The sequence below is a fragment of the Trachurus japonicus genome, chromosome 15 (genome assembly GCF_045865225.1).
Source record: "Trachurus japonicus isolate A0001 chromosome 15, Traja_1.0".
NCBI lineage: Eukaryota > Metazoa > Chordata > Actinopteri > Carangiformes > Carangidae > Trachurus > Trachurus japonicus.
Genome location: NC_140921.1, coordinates 498,791 through 516,290, shown reverse-complemented (window position 1 = coordinate 516,290; position 17,500 = coordinate 498,791). Strand labels below are relative to the sequence as shown.

Here is a 17,500-nt window from a genome sequence, read left to right as displayed (position 1 = left end):
TCCTCCTCCTCCCTCTTCCTCCTCCTCCTCTTTATCCTCCCTTTTCCTCTTCCTCCTCCTCTTTATCCTCCCTCCTCCTCTTCCTCCTCCTCCTCTTTATCCTCCCTTTTCCTCTTCCTCCTCCTCTTTATCCTCCCTCCTCCTCTTCCTCCTCCTCCTCTTTATCCTCCCTTTTCCTCTTCCTCCTCCTCTTTATCCTCCCTCCTCCTCTTCCTCCTCCTCCTCTTTATCCTCCCTTTTCCTCTTCCTCCTCCTCTTTATCCTCCCTCCTCCTCCTCCTCCTCCTCCTCCTCTTTATCCTCCCTCTTCCTCCTCCTCTTTATCCTCCCTCCTCCTCCTCCTCTTTATCCTCCCTCCTCCTCCTCCTCCTCCTCCTCTTCCTCTTTATCCTCCCTTTTCCTCTTCCTCCTCCTCTTTATCCTCCCTCCTCCTCCTCTCCTCCTCCTCCTCCTCCTCCTCTTTATCCTCCCTTTTCCTCTTCCTCCTCCTCTTTATCCTCCCTCCTCCTCCTCTCCTCCTCCTCCTCTCCTCCTTCTCCTCCTCCTCTTCCTCTTCCTCTTCCTCCTCCTCTTTATCCTCCCTCCTCCTCCTCTCCTCCTCCTCCTCTCCTCCTCCTCCTCCTCTTTATCCTTCCTCCTCCTCCTCTTCCTCCTCCTCTCTTCCTCCTCCTCTCCTCCTCCCTCTTCCTCCTCCTCCTCTTTATCCTCCCTTTTCCTCTTCCTCCTCCTCTTTATCCTCCCTCCTCCTCCTCCTCCTCCTCCTCCTCTTTATCCTCCCTCTTCCTCCTCCTCTTTATCCTTCCTCCTCCTCCTCTTTATCCTCCCTCCTCCTCCTCCTCCTCTTTATCCTCCCTCCTCCTCCTCCTCCTCCTCCTCCTCTTCCTCTTCCTCCTCCTCTCCTCCTTCTCCTCCTCCTCTTTCCCCTCCTCCTGCTCCTCCTTCCCTCTCCTCCTCCTCTTCCTTCCTCTTCCTCCTCTCCTCTCCTCCTCCTCCTCCTCCTCCTCTCCTCTCCTCCTCCTCCCTCCTCCTCCTCCTCCTCTTTATCCTCCCTCTTCCTCCTCCTCTTTATCCTCCCTCCTCCTCTTCCTCCTCCTCCTCTTTATCCTCCCTTTTCCTCTTCCTCCTCCTCTTTATCCTCCCTCCTCCTCCTCCTCCTCCTCCTCCTCTTTATCCTCCCTTTTCCTCTTCCTCCTCCTCTTTATCCTCCCTCCTCCTCTTCCTCCTCCTCCTCTTTATCCTCCCTTTTCCTCTTCCTCCTCCTCTTTATCCTCCCTCCTCCTCCTCCTCCTCCTCCTCCTCTTTATCCTTCCTCCTCCTCCTCTTTATCCTCCCTCCTCCTCCTCCTCCTCCTCCTCCTCTTTATCCTCCCTCTTCCTCCTCCTCTTTATCCTTCCTCCTCCTCCTCTTTATCCTCCCTCCTCCTCCTCCTCCTCCTCTTTATCCTCCCTCCTCCTCCTCCTCCTCCTCCTCCTCTTCCTCTTCCTCCTCCTCTCCTCCTTCTCCTCCTCCTCTTCCTCCTCCTCTCTTCCTCCTCCTCCTCCTCCTTCTCCTCCTCCTCTTCCTCCTCCTCTCTTCCTCCTCCTCCTCTCCTCCTCCTCCTCCTCCTCCTCCTTCTCCTCCTCCTCTCTTCCTCTTCCTCCTCCTCTCCTCTCCTCCTCCTCCTCCTCCTCCTCCCCCCCCCCCAGGGCCTGAAGGACCTGAAGAAGGACAAGGTCCTGATGAGGAGGAAGTCGGAGCTTCCTCAGGACGTCTACACCATCAAAGCTCTGGAGGCTCACAAGCGGGCGGAGGAATACCTGACAGCCAATCAGGAGGCTCTCTGACCCTCTGGCCCCGCCCCCCCTCCTCCTGACCGTCTCTCTGGGGAGGAAGTAACGGTTGCCGTGGAGACACCGGCCCGGGGTCGGCCGGCCGGGGGCGGAGCTGACGCCGCGCTCCGGGGAAGAAGAGAAACAGAAGAAGAAGGCCTCTAAGCCCCGCCCCCTCGGTCTCTAAGCCCCGCCCCCTCGGCCTCTAAGCCCCGCCCCCCCGGCGCCGGCGCCCAATAGGACTCTGTAGAAGCTCCGTCCGTCCCCGTTGCCGTGGTGTTTGACGTGTCAGCGCTCCCTGTGATGATGTCATCAGCTTCCTGTTGCACCTTCATCGCTGCTTCACACACGAACACATGAACTCACCACGCCGCCGTCGCCATGACGACACGACGCCGTCGCCACGACGACACGACGCCTGAACGCGTCACGGCCTCTTCCACCGCAAGAACTAGAGTCTTAGTCCTGGTTCTGGTCCTGGTCCTGGTTCCACACAACTAATAAAGTCTGAAAGTCTCCGTCCAGTACAAACCAGACTAAACCAGACCGGTCCAAACCAGACCGGTCCAAACCAGACTAAACTAGACCGGTCCAAACCAGACCGGTCCAAATCAGACCAGTACAAACCAGACCGGTCCAAACTAGACTAAACTAGACCAGTCCAAACCAGACCGGTCCAAACTAGACTAAACTAGACCAGTCCAAACCAGACCGGTCCAAATCAGACCAGTACAAACCAGACCGGTCCAAACCAGACTAAACCAGACCGGTCCAAACCAGACCGGTCCAAACCAGACTAAACTAGACCGGTCCAAACCAGACTAAACTAGACCGGTCCAAACCAGACCGGTCCAAACCAGACTAAACTAGACCAGTACAAACCAGACTAGTCCAAACCAGACTAGTCCAAACTAGACTGGTCCAAACCAGACTAAACCAGACCAGTACAAACCAGACCGGTCCAAACTAGACTAAACTAGACCAGTCCAAACCAGACCGGTCCAAATCAGACCAGTACAAACCAGACCGGTCCAAACTAGACTAAACCAGACCAGTACAAACCAGACCGGTCCAAACTAGACTAAATCAGACCAGTACAAACCAGACCGGTCCAAACTAGACTAAACTAGACCAGTCCAAACCAGACTAGTCCCAACCAGACTAAACCAGACCAGTCCAAACTAGACCAGTACAAACCAGACTAGACCAGACCAGTCCAAACCAGACTGGTCCAAACCAGACTAAACCAGACCAGTACAAACCAGACCAGTCCAAACCAGACCAGTCCAGACCAGACTGGTCCAAACCAAACCAGACTAAACTAGACCAGTCCAGACAAGACCGGTCCAGACCAGGGGCCTCATATATCAAAGAGGGTGTAAAACTGCTACTAAATTTTTGCGTACGGTGAAAAGACGAAAATGGCGTACACCCGAAATATTTACAACTTTTTCAGATCTATCAAACTGTGTGTACGCACAACTCTCTGCATTTCCCTTTGATAAATCACACCGGACCCAAGAATGGTGCACACGTGAACACACCTCTTACTCCACCCCCAGAACGTCATATATGGTAAGCATGTGCATATTAATTAGCCATGTGCTAAAGCGAGATACACGGCGACATGAAAAATGATCTTGCATTTTAATAAGCTACAATAAAAACCTCCCAAATCTCAACAAAAGGGAGCAGAAAGAAGACAAATCTTATGTAATCTGCCCCTTTATCCCAGAAAATCTTTTTTTTTTTTTTTTTTTTTTTTTTTTACACCTAGATGTCAAAACAATGTAAAGAAGGATTTCCACGATAGTTACCATTATTTTGCACGCCTTTCTACTACACAGTTACAGCTCTACTGGACTCGGTTTAGGTCATTTTCCATTACAGCTGAGTCCTTCACAGTTCCTCCTCAGAGCCGCGTTGTCTCGCTCTTTATTCTCTCGTCAGCTCCAAACACACGTGCACCTCGTTAACTCAGGTGACAGAATAATAACAGTCTCAGTAGCTGCAGATCAGTGTGCGCTGCTGCCGGTGTGTTTTTAAACTTGGATGGTTTGATCCTTGTCGGACGTCACACTATAGTGTGTAAAAGCAAAATCCTCAATCCGCTCTGTTTATCAATGAACATAAAGCCTAGTGTTATTATAGAGCGGGTTGGATTGCCAGCATCAGCGCTCCAACACTACCACAATTACTTCAAAAAATCCTACTGTCTCTTCTAAATGTACTCCGCTCCTCTCTCCCTCTCACACTGCAGTTCTCTGACTCAGCAACGGTGTCGCCAATTCCTCCTGTTCCTCAGAAAAGGCGTAAATCACGGTACGCCAGGGTCAAAATGGGTTTAAATGTCCGCACTTTTCCCCGTCAGGTTTTGGCTTGATAGATCCCAAATTTGGTGGAGAAAAGTGCGTACGCACAAAACGGGGGGAAAAGGGTGTAAAAAAAGGTGTATTCACAATGATAAATGAGGCCCCAGATCAGACCAGACCGGTTCAGACCAGTCCAAACCAGTTAAGACCAGTTCAGACCAGTTCAGACCGGTCCAGACCAGTCCAGACCAGTTCAGACTCTAGTTCTCCTGAAGTGGAACGCGGCTGCAGCTCTTCACCTTTGTCCCACGACGCCTGAACGCAGCACAGAGAGTTCACTCACTGACTCAGCAGCTTCAGTCCAGAGCTCCGCCCCCTCAGCCTGACCGACCAATCAGCTGTCAGAGCTCCGCCCCCTCAGCCTGACCCGACCAATCAGCTGTCAGAGCTCCGCCCCCCTCAGCCTGACCCGACCAATCAGCTGTCAGAGCTCCGCCCCCTCAGCCTGACCGACCAATCAGCTGTCAGAGCTCCGCCCCCTCAGTCTGACCGACCAATCAGCTGTCAGAGCTCCGCCCCCTCAGCCTGACCCGACCAATCAGCTGTCAGAGCTCCGCCCCCTCAGCCTGACCCGACCAATCAGCTGTCAGCCTGGAGCGGATGAAGATGAAGACGACGAGGAGACTCAGTGAATGTAGACGTCCAATCAGAATCCAGGAGGAGCCTGAAACCTTTGATTCCAACGTGATTTTTTTTTTTTTATATTTGTGGTTTGTTTGTTTGTTTGTCTTTTTTTTTCGGGTGGGCGTTACCGTGGCAACGCCCCCTCGTCATCGGGTTTCGACCAATGAGAGTCGTCGTTTGCATGAGGTTTCGTTTTCAGTGTCGTTTCGTCCACTCGGAGGCACTGGACCAGAAAATAACTGAATGTTTCACTTCACGCAACAGGCCCCTCCCCCTCCAACAGGCCCCTCCCCCTCCCCCGGCCGTCGCCACCGACACGTTCAGGGGCCGTAGGAAATTATGTAATCGAATTCAAAACGTCCAATCAGAATGAACGAATCAGATCTGCAGGAAACAAAACGAAACATGATTCGCTGCAACACGACTGAGACACGCCCACTTCCTGTTTACCTGTTTACCTCACACCTGCCGGTCGGAGCCGTCACATGACGCGTCACATGATGCCGTGAGGCGGGCGCGGTCCGACGGTACGGTGGCTGACGAGGACAAAACAAAAGCTGCAAGTTCAACAACAAAAGAAACAATGCAGTGGTGGGCGGAGCTTCAGGGCTGAGGGGGCGGGGCTTCAGGTCTATGTGGGCGGGGCTTCAGGCCTGAGGGGGCGGGGCTATGAGTGTATCACCACAGGCTGTATATAAGCTGACGCTAACACCCGCTACGCTCTGTTCTGCTCTTTTCTATGACGTAAAAACTTCGACCAAATGTAAAAAAAAACTAACCTTTTTATTCACTCTCTGGCTCCGCCCACCCTCGCCGGGTTGAAGCTCCACCCACTCTCACCGGGTTGAAGCTCCGCCCACAGGCCCGGAACGCACGTTTGTTGTTCATGTACTTGTTTTGTATTTTCACTCTGGTTTCTGTCGTCGTTCACAAAGTTTCACACTTTGACCTTTTTATAAAAAGTCTGAACTTCATTTGGCTCCGCCTCTTTTTGGCGAGGAACAAATGGGGGCGGAGTCTAACAACAACAACCTGAAGTTAAACACCTGAGTCACTGAACCATCATCAAACATCAAGTTGGAACAAAGTTGAATTAAAAACCAAACGTCTCCTCTTGATGCTTTTTCTTTTTTTTCTTTTTTTTTTTGGTCCCGCCAAAATAAAAGCAGAATGAGAACAGGAACTCACTTCCCGCCAAAATAAAAGCAGAATGAGAACAGGAACTCGTTTCCAGAGACGTGAGTTTGTGTTTTTAACATTTGAAAGTTAAATCTTAATTTTTATTGATTCATGTCCGTGACGATTTTAAAGACTCAGATTCCCATGATCCTCTGCTGCTTTGTTTCGAGTCTCGGCTTCCTGGTGGTTTTATGCAGAACTGCATCATGGGAGTTATGTGGTTTTTCATCCGACTAAATTCACTGTGAAGACAAAAAATTATTTTACTCCCATGTCGTTTTTAATGAATTAAAGGACAAGCTCCGCCCACAACAGTTTCCAAGTACGAACGTGTGAAGTTGGTAAATAAATAAATCCAAGATGGCCGACGTCTGTTAGCTAGAGCGCTAACTTCCTGGAGACGATGACCACATGCAAACCAGAAGAAGAGCGTGTTGGCGTGGCGGCGATGGTTTCACTTCATGTTTCATCATGTGTATGGACTCTTGGCCACGCCCCCTCAAACAGGCCACGCCCCCTTTGTTTTATTTTATACTCTGCTGTTTTTTCTCTCTCTCTCTCTCTCTCTCTTGTTCTCCACCGCCAATCAAAAAGATCTGTTGCTCGCAGGCGGTGGGATAAGCCCCGCCCCCTCGGGATAAGCCCCGCCCCCTTCGCCACTGGACAAAATGGCCGCCGCAGAGTCACTAAACTGCTGCTCATTCCTCCAGCAGGGGGGCGGGGCTTCACCACAGACAGACGGTCGTCAACGGTGACATCACGTCTGAGCCGAGGCGTTTTAAACTCCGCCTCCTCTCTTTGTTTACATACCGCTAGGCCACGCCCCCCTGCTGGACAGACAACAGGAAGCTCCGCCCCCAACAGGAAGCTCCGCCCCCAACACGACGGGCGTTTGTCCGGCGGCGAAGAAGAAGAAACATGAATTTAAATATGGCGCCTCTCTCTCTCTCTCTCTCACTCTGCTGCTTCCCGTCGTCTGTACATACGTTGAACTTTAATTAGCTCGAAGCGTTTCATCGTATGAAAGTCTTGATTTTGTACAGATGTTGATGTACAGAACAAAATAAAAGAAATAAAGTTGACAAGTTTAATCAGTTTGTTTCTCTTGCACAGACACACACAGACACAGACACACACACACACACAGACACAGACACACATACAGATTATCATCAATACACAATTTTAAACAGGAAAATAAAATAAAAACATTTTCTTTAAAGGGATAGTTCACCCAAAATTCAAATTTTACTCATTATCTACTCACTCTCATCATGTCGACTAAGGGAGCTCACTTTTCTTCGTAACAAAAAGACACACCAAAAAACATCCAGATACCTCCATACTGCTCGTCTGTAATGTCCCTCTTGTATTGAAGCCCCGACATGAGAAATTGTCCCGAAAAAAATTAAATATGTCTATGTTTTAAGCTTGTTTGTAGCGGAAGCTCCCAGTGTTGCTCTGCCGGAATCTCGTGCGATTTGCGAAGCCGTGAACTGAGACACTGGGAGCTTCTGCTACAAACAAGCTTAAAATATAGACTTATTTAATTTTTTTCGGGACAATTTCTCATGTCGGGGCTTCAATACAAGAGGGACATTACATACGAGCAGCATGGAGGTATTTGGATGTTTTTTGGTGTGTCTTTTTGTTACGAAGACAGTTGGTATCCATTAGCAACCGTCATATGGACATGCACTGCTACGCCGAGACCCCCTGTAACTCAGAGAAGCCACGGAGGACTCTGAAACTTCTCCCAGCCCTTAGTCCACATGAGGGGGATGAGGAGATGATGAGTTGTGAAATTTGAATTTTGGGTGAACTATCCCTTTAAAAGGCTTCAAGGTTAAAATGAGACTTTTACACTGAAAATCAAACAGGATGTTGCTCATCTTCATCTGCAGATAATTTCCTCTATTGATTAATAATTGGTTCGTGAACAGGAAGTAGAGAAGAACAAACGTTTAAACATGAAACAAAGAAGAAATATTTTAATAAAAAAAAACAACGAGATGAGACGTTCACTGCTCCAGTTGTTCTTCAAATGATCAATCAGCTGATCAATCAACTGATCAGTTCATTATCGACGTCTCGTTAACTCCAGGAAACAGAGGCCACGCCCCCTCGGGAGGAGCAGCTGATCGATCAGCTGATCCGGATCAATCCAGTAAAAACAGTCCAGGTGTTGGTTCATTTAATCAATTCACTGTATTGATCCGACGATCGATCACGTGTTCGTTACAGCTTTAATTAAGACGTGTTAACATTGACATGAACGTGAGCTGATCGATCCGTTTATTTTCATCTATTAATTATTCCCTCGATCGATCGATTATTAATTTGATGTGTAAACGACAAATGAAACTGAGAAGATTCAAAGTTTTAATTGATTATTGGAGAGTTGCTGATTGATTGATTGATTACTTATCGGATGATCATTCAGCTCTGAACCTGTAAATGAATTTATTGATCAAAATTATCTAAATGTGAGTCAAACAAACACTGGAATGAGCTGTAACATTAAGCCCCGCCCCCTCGCAGGTTAGGCCCCGCCCCCTCACAGGTTAAGCCCCGCCCCCCCCCCCGGTGAAACTCAGCAGCTTCTGAAGTTTTAATGTGAAACTCGTGTTTGTGATTCCTCGGCTTCAGACCGACTCTGTGATCTCCCACCCTGCGTCCGTGTCCCTGAAGTGGTCGTGGTGCGTTCAGGGTCTCGTGGTGCGTTCAGGGAGCGTTCATGTTGTTGCGGCGGTTGAGTCGCAGCGCGCCGGCGTTCTGTCGGCTCTGCAGCGTGTTCTCCACCATGTCCTTCCACTGGTCGTCGGAGATCTCCTCGGCCCACGCCGGCACGCCCAGCGACGGCAGCGCCACGGCCGCCATCGTCCTCTTCACCAGCTCCACGTGGTCTGTGGAGACAGGAAGTGATGTCATCACCACAAGTGGTTTTTCACAACAAGAGTTTTTAAAGGATAATTTCTGTTTTTTACAACCTGGACCTTATTTCTAGCATAAAATACGATCATTTCCTCCCCCAGATAACTTTGGTGTCATTTGGAGTTGTTTTGACGAAATTAGCCCCAGTGGAGCGGCGCGTATATCCGTATAATGCGAGAACACGGGGCAACGCAATGCAGCCTCTAAATAACACATTATCCACCGCAAAACTCGTTTATTTCACCAATATTTAGTTGTGATAGGCTAGTGCTATTCCCCTCTGAGTCCGGGGTTAGCTGTTATCAACATCCGGGGTCTGTAGGTTGACCTACTGACCTCTGACCTGGATGATGTCATCTCTGAGCGCCGCGCGGCTCATTCTGATAATAATCATTCTGCTTCGGCATTCGGGTCCATTTTTATCTCAACTAGCCGGAGCTTTAGTGAGTCCAGGTTGAGGAGAGGAAGCCTGTGGAAGCTGAACTTCATCCAGCTGCTCATTTTGTTCTGACAAGTCAGAAACACGCAGAAACCAACCGTAGCATTAGCGGTAGCAACAAGCTCAGAGATGACATCATCCAGGTCAGAGGTCAGTAGGTCAACCTACAGACCCCGGATGTTGATAACAGCTAACCCCGGACTCAGAGGGGAATAGCACTAGCCTATCACAACTAAATATTGGTGAAATGAAGGAGTTTCTCTGCAGATAATGTGTTATTTAGAGGCTGCATTGCGCTGCCCCGTGTTCTCGCATTATACAGATATACGCGCCGCTCCACTGGGGCTAATTTCGTCAAAACGACTCCAAATGACACCAAAGTTATCTGGGTGAGGAAAATGATCGTATTTTATACTAGAAATAAGGTCCAGGTTGTAAAAAACGGAAATTATCCTTTAACACGGCAGGTCAATAGGGTAAAAATTTAAACTAACAGATTTCACCATGAAACAAGTTCATCACACACATTAAGACAAATATTTTTTGTATTACAAGTTCTGAAAGCTTTTATATTTAAATATGTAAATGAGGCAATATCTAATTAAATATGCACTAATTTGCATATATTTCCAGAACAGAAATCTGAACAATGGATAAACCTACTTTGCAAAAACTTCTGACTCTAATATGTCAACAAAATAAAACAGCGGGGCTCCGTGCAGCACTGCATGTCCATATGACGGTTGAGAACGGAGCTCACTTTTCTTCGTCCAAAAAGACACACCAAAAAACATCCAAATACCTCCATGCTGCTCGTATGTAATGTCCCTCTGGTATTGAAGCCCCGACATGAAAAATTGTCCCGAAAGAAATTTAATAAGTCTATATTTCAAGCTTGTTTGTAGCAGAAGCTCCCCGTGTTGCTCTGTCGGAATCTCGCGTGATTTGCGGAGCCGTGAACTGGGTGTCGATGCAAATCACGAGAGATTTGGAGGGATCAGGAAGAGCAGTGAACTGAGACACTGGGAGCTTCCACTACAAACAAGCTTAAAATATAGACTTATTTAATATTTTTCAGAACAATTTCTCATGTCGGGGCTTCAATACAAGACGGACATTACATACGAGCAGCATGGAGGTATTTGGATGTTTTTTGGTGTGTCTTTTTGTTATGAAGACAGTTGGTATCCATTAGCAACCGTCATATGGACATGCACTGCTACGCCGAGACCCCCTGTAACTCAGAGAAGCCACGGAGGACTCTGAAACTTCTCCCAGCCCTTAGTCCACATGAGGGGGAGGAGATCATGAGGGAAATTTCAATTCTGGGTGAACTATCCCTTTAAAGACTTTGACAATAACAATCTATATAATTTTACAGTCCATCGTACTTTTAAGATTGGTTGCTGATACAAAGGAAATGACATCATTGTTCAGGACAGAGAGAGCTTTACAACAACTCCTGACAGGACAGGGCTCAGACTAACTCCTGGTGACTGACCTGCGTCCATGGGGATGGAGGCGCGGCTCCTCAGCGCCGCCGCCCCCTCGGCGTCCTCCTCCTCCTCCTCCTCGTCGCTGTCGGGGGGCGGAGCTTCAGGCAGGTGGAGGCCCATCACCTGCAGGAGAGAGACAGACAGACAGGTGAGTCTGCAGCAGCCAATCAGGAAGCAGAATCAGTGTTCTCAACCCATCCTAGCACAAACCCTGTCCTGGTCTTTGCATTGTTGCATCTTCATCCATCTTATTTTATCCATCATAAATAATCTTTTTTCTTTCTTCATAGTAGCGTCGTGTTAATTGTTTCTCTTTGTAGTTTTTCTGTCTGTTGGTTGTTGGATACATGTGTTTGTTGTGTGTTTTTTCCTGTTTTATGAATTCTGTTGTTATGTCCTTGTGTTTATTTTAATGGCTTTTAACACCTTGCCAGGAGGACTACAGTCGGAAACACTGGCACCTTTACATTTTATTATGTCCATTAAAGCAGAAGTAAGCGATATTTTTGTGTTAATACAGGGTATATACAGGAATCTTAAAGCTACTTCTAAAACCTTTTTAAGACTTTTTCAAGACCTTCTCAATATTTTTTAACACCTCACCGCTAGAGTTCTCAACGGGTCGGACCAGCCCGACAAACCCGACCGGACCCACGGGTTCGGGCCGAAAAAATATGAAAGTGACTCGGGTCGGGTCGGACCTCGGGCTGCCTTTTTTCTCTCTCATAAAACACATTTCTGGTGTAAATTGTTCATGTGTGAGTCTCAGACAAATATCCCACTCTGCATCTTGTGCTGCTGTGGGCAGAAACACTGAAACATTACTGCTGGAAAATGCCGACGATAGGCATGAGCCTATTCTGTAATCAATTGTAATCAATTGCGCCCGCTGCCCGCTGATCAAAGGGCAACTGTAGCCTACAGCAGTACGTTAAGTCTCGCCCGTTAGCGGGCCGGTACCGGAGGGGCCAGATGACGTGAGGCAGAAGACGAGTGCTGCGTCACCGGCAGCAGCACCTCCCGCTGCAAAGAAAGCACGCTGCTTTTTTTTTTTTTTTCGGGCCGGGCCGGGTTCGGGCAGATAATTAAAGCTGGTGTGTGGGGCTCCGTCGGGTCCGGGCTTAATAACCCGCGTGTCGGGTCGGTTCGGGTTGTAATTTTCAGGCCCGTTGAGAACTCTACTCACCACCACTTCAAGCTGTAACCATTTACATCAGTGACACTTTTAACGCAACAGTATTAGTTTGTGATAAAGACTATAGACCACTATGATACAACAGAATTCAAAATAGGAATAGGAAAACAAAGATGAACCGGTATATTAAAAAACAAAAGAAGATTTTTTTGCCTTTTATTTATAAATAAAAGGCAAAAAAATCTTCTTTTGTTTTTTAATATACCGGTTCATCTTTGTTTTTTAATGAAATTAATAAATTAACACACTTTTACAATGTTTTTAGGACTCAAACTCTTGGACAGCTAATTCAGAAAAAAATAACTTTTATTATTTATTTTATTTTAAATTTAAGACTTTATAAAGTTGTGAAAAGACTTTTTAATACTTTTTAAGGGTCTGAATTTTCACAAATTTGATTTATCACCTTTTTATACTTTTCAAGACCCCGCGGATACCCTGTAATCTAAGTGTTAAATAGTTATATCTTCCGACAGCAATCACTTCTATAGAGTGTTTGGTCTGAAACACGGGTCTGTCAGTCACTCTGCTCTGCTCTGAGCCCAGGAGAAAACTTTCCTTGTATCCTACAACCTTTATCCAATGAGGAGAGAGAACGGCATAAAGGGGCAGTCCTCTCTGTGTGTGCAGCCAAGGGATGCGCGTGAATGTGGTGACGTAGGGACGAGGACCAATAGATCCATGACGAGGGCGGGGGCTGCTAACTCCGTCTGCTGACAAGACGTTATGGTGCGTTCAAGGCAACTCGTAACTGGTGTTTTTCCGACCTGTGAAGTGGTACCAGTTCGATCTGGTACGAGTTCACGGGTCAGAAGTTACGAGTGGCCGTTATAGTGACTTTCACAGGTAAAACAGGTCGGAGAAACACGAGTGGGTTGCCTGGAACGCTACAAAGTCGTAAGTCGTGACTTGAAGCTGTAATTTACGGTTTCAAAAGCCTGCCTGGAACGCAGCATTAGCCAAAACCACCGGATCGCTTACTTCTGCTTTAATATGCACTGTCCTCCTTAAATAAAAATAAAATGAAATGAAAATGAAAGGAGCCGGGGGGGGGGTCGGCTGCTCACCTCGATCCTCTGCTGCACCTGCTGCAGCTGCTCGGCGTGCGACCCCCCCGCCCCCCCCTCCTCCTCCTCGGCGCCGTTGGCTCCGTCCGGCTCCTGGTTCAGAGGCTGGTAGTAGTAGCCCCCCCCCTCGCTGCTCTCCTCCCCCTCCCCCTCCCCCTCCTCTCCGTCCTCTCCGTCCAGCTCCATCTCTCCCCCCTCCTCCCCCTCCTCCTCCCCCTCTCCTCCTCCTCCTCCTCCTCCTCCCCCCCCTCCGTTCCACACCGCCCCCCCCGGCAGCAGCGTGCCGTCGGCCGGCCGCTCGTCCTCCCCCAGCTCGTCCTCGGAGCTCGGTAAGACTCTCTCCGGTCCCATGGCGGAGCGACACACTTCCATCCACAGACACAGCACCTGCAGGGGGGGGTGGGGGGGGGTCAATATATATATATATATATATATATAGTATATATATACTATAATACATCTCATCTTTGTTTCATAAACACAACTTCACATCTGGATCTTCTTTCCAAAAAACATCCAGATACCTCCATGCTGCTCGTCTGTAATGTCCCTCTGGTATTGAAGCCCCAACATGAGAAATTGTTCAGAAAAATATTAAATAAGTCTATATTTTAAGCTTGTTTGTAGTGGAAGCTCCCAGTGTCTCAGTTCACTGCTCTTCCTGGTCCCTCCAAATCTCTCGTGATTTGCACTGACGCCCAGTTCACGGCTCCACAAATCACGCAAGATTCCTGCAGAACAACACTGGGAGCTTCCACTACAAACAAGCTTAAAATATAGACTTATTTAATATTTTGGGGAACAATTTCTCATGTCGGGGCTTCAATACAAGAGGGACATTACAGACGAGCACTATGGAGGTATTTAGTAAGTAAGTAAGTTTAATTTATATAGCACTTTTCATAGATAAAATCACAAAGTGCTTTACAACAAGGATAAAATGCAATAAAATACAGTACAGAGATCACAACAAAATATACAGAACAGCACAATTTCAGGAAAACTTTACAGAGGCCCCACAACGTCAACATCAGTTGAAAGCCTGTCTGAAAAGATAAAGGTTTTAAGTTCTTTCTTAAAACCTTCAGTGGACTCTACGCTGTAAGGTCGATGGTAGAGCGCTCCAGAGGCGGGGGGCTCAGGCCTGGAAAGAGCAGTCACCTCCTGTTTTAAAACCATCAAGAGTTTCTGGTCTGATGACCTTAGTGAACGTGAGGGGGAAGAGGCTCTAAAAACAAGTACTAAAATCTTAAAATGAATCCTAAAATTAACTGGTAACCAATGTAAGGAATGTAAAATTGGGGTGATATGATCCCTTTTCTTAGATCCAGTTATGAGCTTTTTGGATGTTTTTTGGTGTGTCTTTTTGGACGAAGAAAAGTGAGCTCCGTCCTCAACCGTCATATGGACATGCAGTGCTACACGGAGCCCCGCTGGAACTCAGAGAAGACACGGAGGACTCTGAAACTTCAATTTTGGGTGAACTATCTACCTTCATTGTTGCAGGTCTAATCAAACATCAAGTGTCCCTCAGACTCGTCCATCCAACCGTCTCTGCATCGTCTTCATGCAGAAGTTTAATAAGACATGAGTGAACTCTGCTCCAGACCTTCACCTCCTCCTCCTCCTCCTCCTCTTCTTCTTCCCTCACCTCCTCCTCCTCCTCCTCCTCTCTTTACTCTCCTCTGTCAACGCTTTGAAAACAACTTTGTTCTGTATCATCAAACTGTGTCTAGTTGTTTGGTTTCTTCCCCCCATTAAATCTATATTATTAGATGATGAACTTCTGTTTCTGTCAAACACAACATCAACACAACCAGTCACTGTGAACACAGGAACCACATGAATAAAACGCTGTGGAGTTGTGTTGTCTGTCTGACACCTGGAACTCACAACAATAATATAACAAAAATCTCTGATGGATCGATAGTTGATTGACAGGAAACTGGTGTCAGACGTGTTGATGTTTGATTGTTCTGTTGTTGAAAACATCTGTCAGTTGAATTGATGATGAATTATTGATGAACTGATTGATTATGGACAGATCAGAGGATCCTCCAGCAGCCGCCGGGCCGCCCGCTGCCTCCTGGCCGGCCTGAGAGCGACCTGAGGCGGCTACAGGCTCAGGCAGAGGTCGGTACCTGGAGCTAACGGCTAGCGGCTAACAGCTAACGGCTAACAGCTAACTGACTGTGACTCGTTAGTTTTATATTCTCTCTGTTTGGTTCAAACACAACGACAACAAACACACAACAGCAACCACAACAACAGACACACACCTGCCCCAGGTGGTGCGTTCAGGGACTCACCTGTCTGTCTGTGTCTCTGTCTGTCTGCTCCGGCTCAGCTGTTAGCGGTTAGCCGCGGTTAGCCGCCGCTGCTGCTAGACGCTTCCGGGTACGTCACCACGCCGCAACGAGCTGACGTCAGACGCTGTTTCTTTTCTTTTTTTACTTTTTTTTTTATAAACAAAGAACTTTATCAACATTTTGAATTAAAGACACGGATAAAATAAAACAGATAAAACATTTAAAACACAAGAAAGATAGAAAAAAAATAAATCAAGTTTCTGTTTAGTTGTTTATTGTCTTGTTCTTTACTGATCCCATCTAGATTTGATTTGATTTTTATTTGTCTCAAACAAACACATCAGAAGACAAACAATCTATGTAACAAGAAACAAAACAATAATGATACTGTGCAGTTTGAGAAGAGGCTGAAGGAAGCAAAGCTGATCAAGTTACATTGTGATTCATACATCTGTAGTTCCATACAATTCACAAGATTAAAAACATGTTGCTTTAATATGAAATAAGACCATGATTATAAATAAAAAGAGTAAAATTATCTGTCCAGTTCTTTAAAGCTGTCCAAGAGTGTGTGTTTGTATTTACTTTTAAATTGTTTTAAGTTATTGCACATTTTTATATCCTCATCTAGTCTATTCCACATTTTAACACCACAAAAATAGATGCTAAAACTTTTCAGGGTAGAATGGATGGTAGATTGTTTAAAGTTACAGTTCCCTCTTAAATCATATGCTATGCTTTCTCTGACCATAAACATTGATATGAGCTGACAGACAGATGTTTAGTTTAGTTTAGAGATCAGATGTTTTTCCCTTTGGGGATCAATAAAGTTAATGGTATTTGTATTCTTTTTTTTTTTTTTATGGATCAATCATCACAACAAAACATTATGAGGAAAAATCAACCGAAGTAAAACATGAACTCATTTAAACATGAAGGTGAAACTAAAATAAACCTTAGTAACAGTTTGTTTCTACATTATAATCTGTGTTTATATGTTGATTATTGATTATAAATTGTTGTATAATATGATTTGCGTCTCGTTTCCAAATATTAATGAGTGAACAGCAGGTGGCGCCACCAGAGGAAGGACTCTTATTTTGAAAACATAAGAAACACAAGAAGGGGCGGCTATTATTTTGAAAATCCTTGAGCGGAAGTCGTGACAGGTGATCATCCGTGTTCCTGTGGTTTTTTAGGAGCTGATCGATCAACACTGATCAGCTCCTGATCAGTAATAATTAATAATACCTATCAATAATAAATATTAATAGAGACACGTAGAAGTCCTTTTCTCCACGTGACGTCACGGACCGAGGAGGATTACACGCGGATCAGCGGCGTGTGACGTCATCGACGTAAAGGTCGTGTATTGATAAGATGCGTCACTCTGATCAGAATCCAGCCTCACCTGCTCTGATCGAGAGGCAGAGAAAGTTGATTTTAAACTCTTTATTAAAGGTATAAACATTATGAGTCAATAACAATAAACAATAAACAATAAACATATAAGGAATCATTTTATCAGGAAAAAGGAAAATTACACCTCGAGGAAAATGTGTATGGTCTTCCTCTTTCTCTGACATTAACTGGAAAACAACATGGCTCCTTCCACATACATTTGTTATCTCCAATAAAATCAAAGAAGTTCAATATAAAATTATACATCACATTAACTAACTAAAGATGTTTAGTGCTTAAAGATGTTTAGTGCTATAGGAGCTAAACATCGGCTTAAGCAGCAGCAGAAATGTGAACATTAACTTCTCTCAAGTCACTGTCAATACAGCATTTTACTAATGTTTAATCTATTTAATTTGTGCAATTTCTTAATCTAAATTTTGTAGCTGTGTTTATTTATTCATGATAACTATTCACTGTATTTGTATTATTGCACTTATTGTAACGGTATTCAGTATCTTTTCTCCTTCTTTAGCCTGACCAGGGACAAAGACTGACCATTAGCTGCAGCTAGACGTCTTGTATGCATCACATTTTTCATTCTTTGTGGCAATGTTGTATGTATCGTCCCTGCAAAATAAACATTAAAATAAAATAATTTACCCCACTAACAAATT

The 17,500-nt window shown here is 46.1% G+C and overlaps 2 protein-coding genes across 2 annotated transcripts in view; one reads left to right on the top strand and one right to left on the bottom strand.

Annotated features, from left to right (window-relative positions):
- Positions 1-1,964, top strand: part of ppp2r5d (protein phosphatase 2, regulatory subunit B', delta) — a 41,546-nt gene extending 39,582 nt beyond the window's left edge. Inside the window, exon 17 of the mRNA XM_085799136.1 lies at positions 1,685-1,964. Within this exon, the coding sequence (XP_085655262.1) occupies positions 1,685-1,822 (138 nt within the window). The 3' untranslated portion in view covers positions 1,823-1,964. The remainder of the gene's footprint in view (positions 1-1,684) is intronic.
- Positions 1,965-8,553: 6,589 nt separating this feature from the next.
- Positions 8,554-15,521, bottom strand: mea1 (male-enhanced antigen 1). Its single transcript, XM_085799143.1, has 4 exons — positions 15,423-15,521; positions 13,114-13,500; positions 10,857-10,974; positions 8,554-8,888 (listed from the first exon to the last, which is right to left on the bottom strand). Exons 2-4 carry the CDS (start codon positions 13,483-13,485, stop codon positions 8,707-8,709), a joined length of 672 nt encoding a protein of 223 aa, XP_085655269.1. The 5' UTR covers positions 13,486-13,500; positions 15,423-15,521; the 3' UTR covers positions 8,554-8,706.
- Between the last annotated feature and the right edge of the window lie 1,979 nt (positions 15,522-17,500).

What these genes read in the sequence shown, in the direction of transcription:
- mea1 (XM_085799143.1), bottom strand. Translation starts at nt 13,485, where the DNA reads ATGGAAGTGTGTCGCTCCGCCATGGGACCGGAGAGAGTCTTACCGAGC. An exon ending in AGGTGCAGCAGAGGATCGAG is followed by an intron (nt 10,975 to 13,113) that starts GTGAGCAGCCGA and finishes TCTCTCCTGCAG; the next exon opens with GTGATGGGCCTCCACCTGCC. An exon ending in CTCCATCCCCATGGACGCAG is followed by an intron (nt 8,889 to 10,856) that starts GTCAGTCACCAG and finishes CTGTCTCCACAG; the next exon opens with ACCACGTGGAGCTGGTGAAG.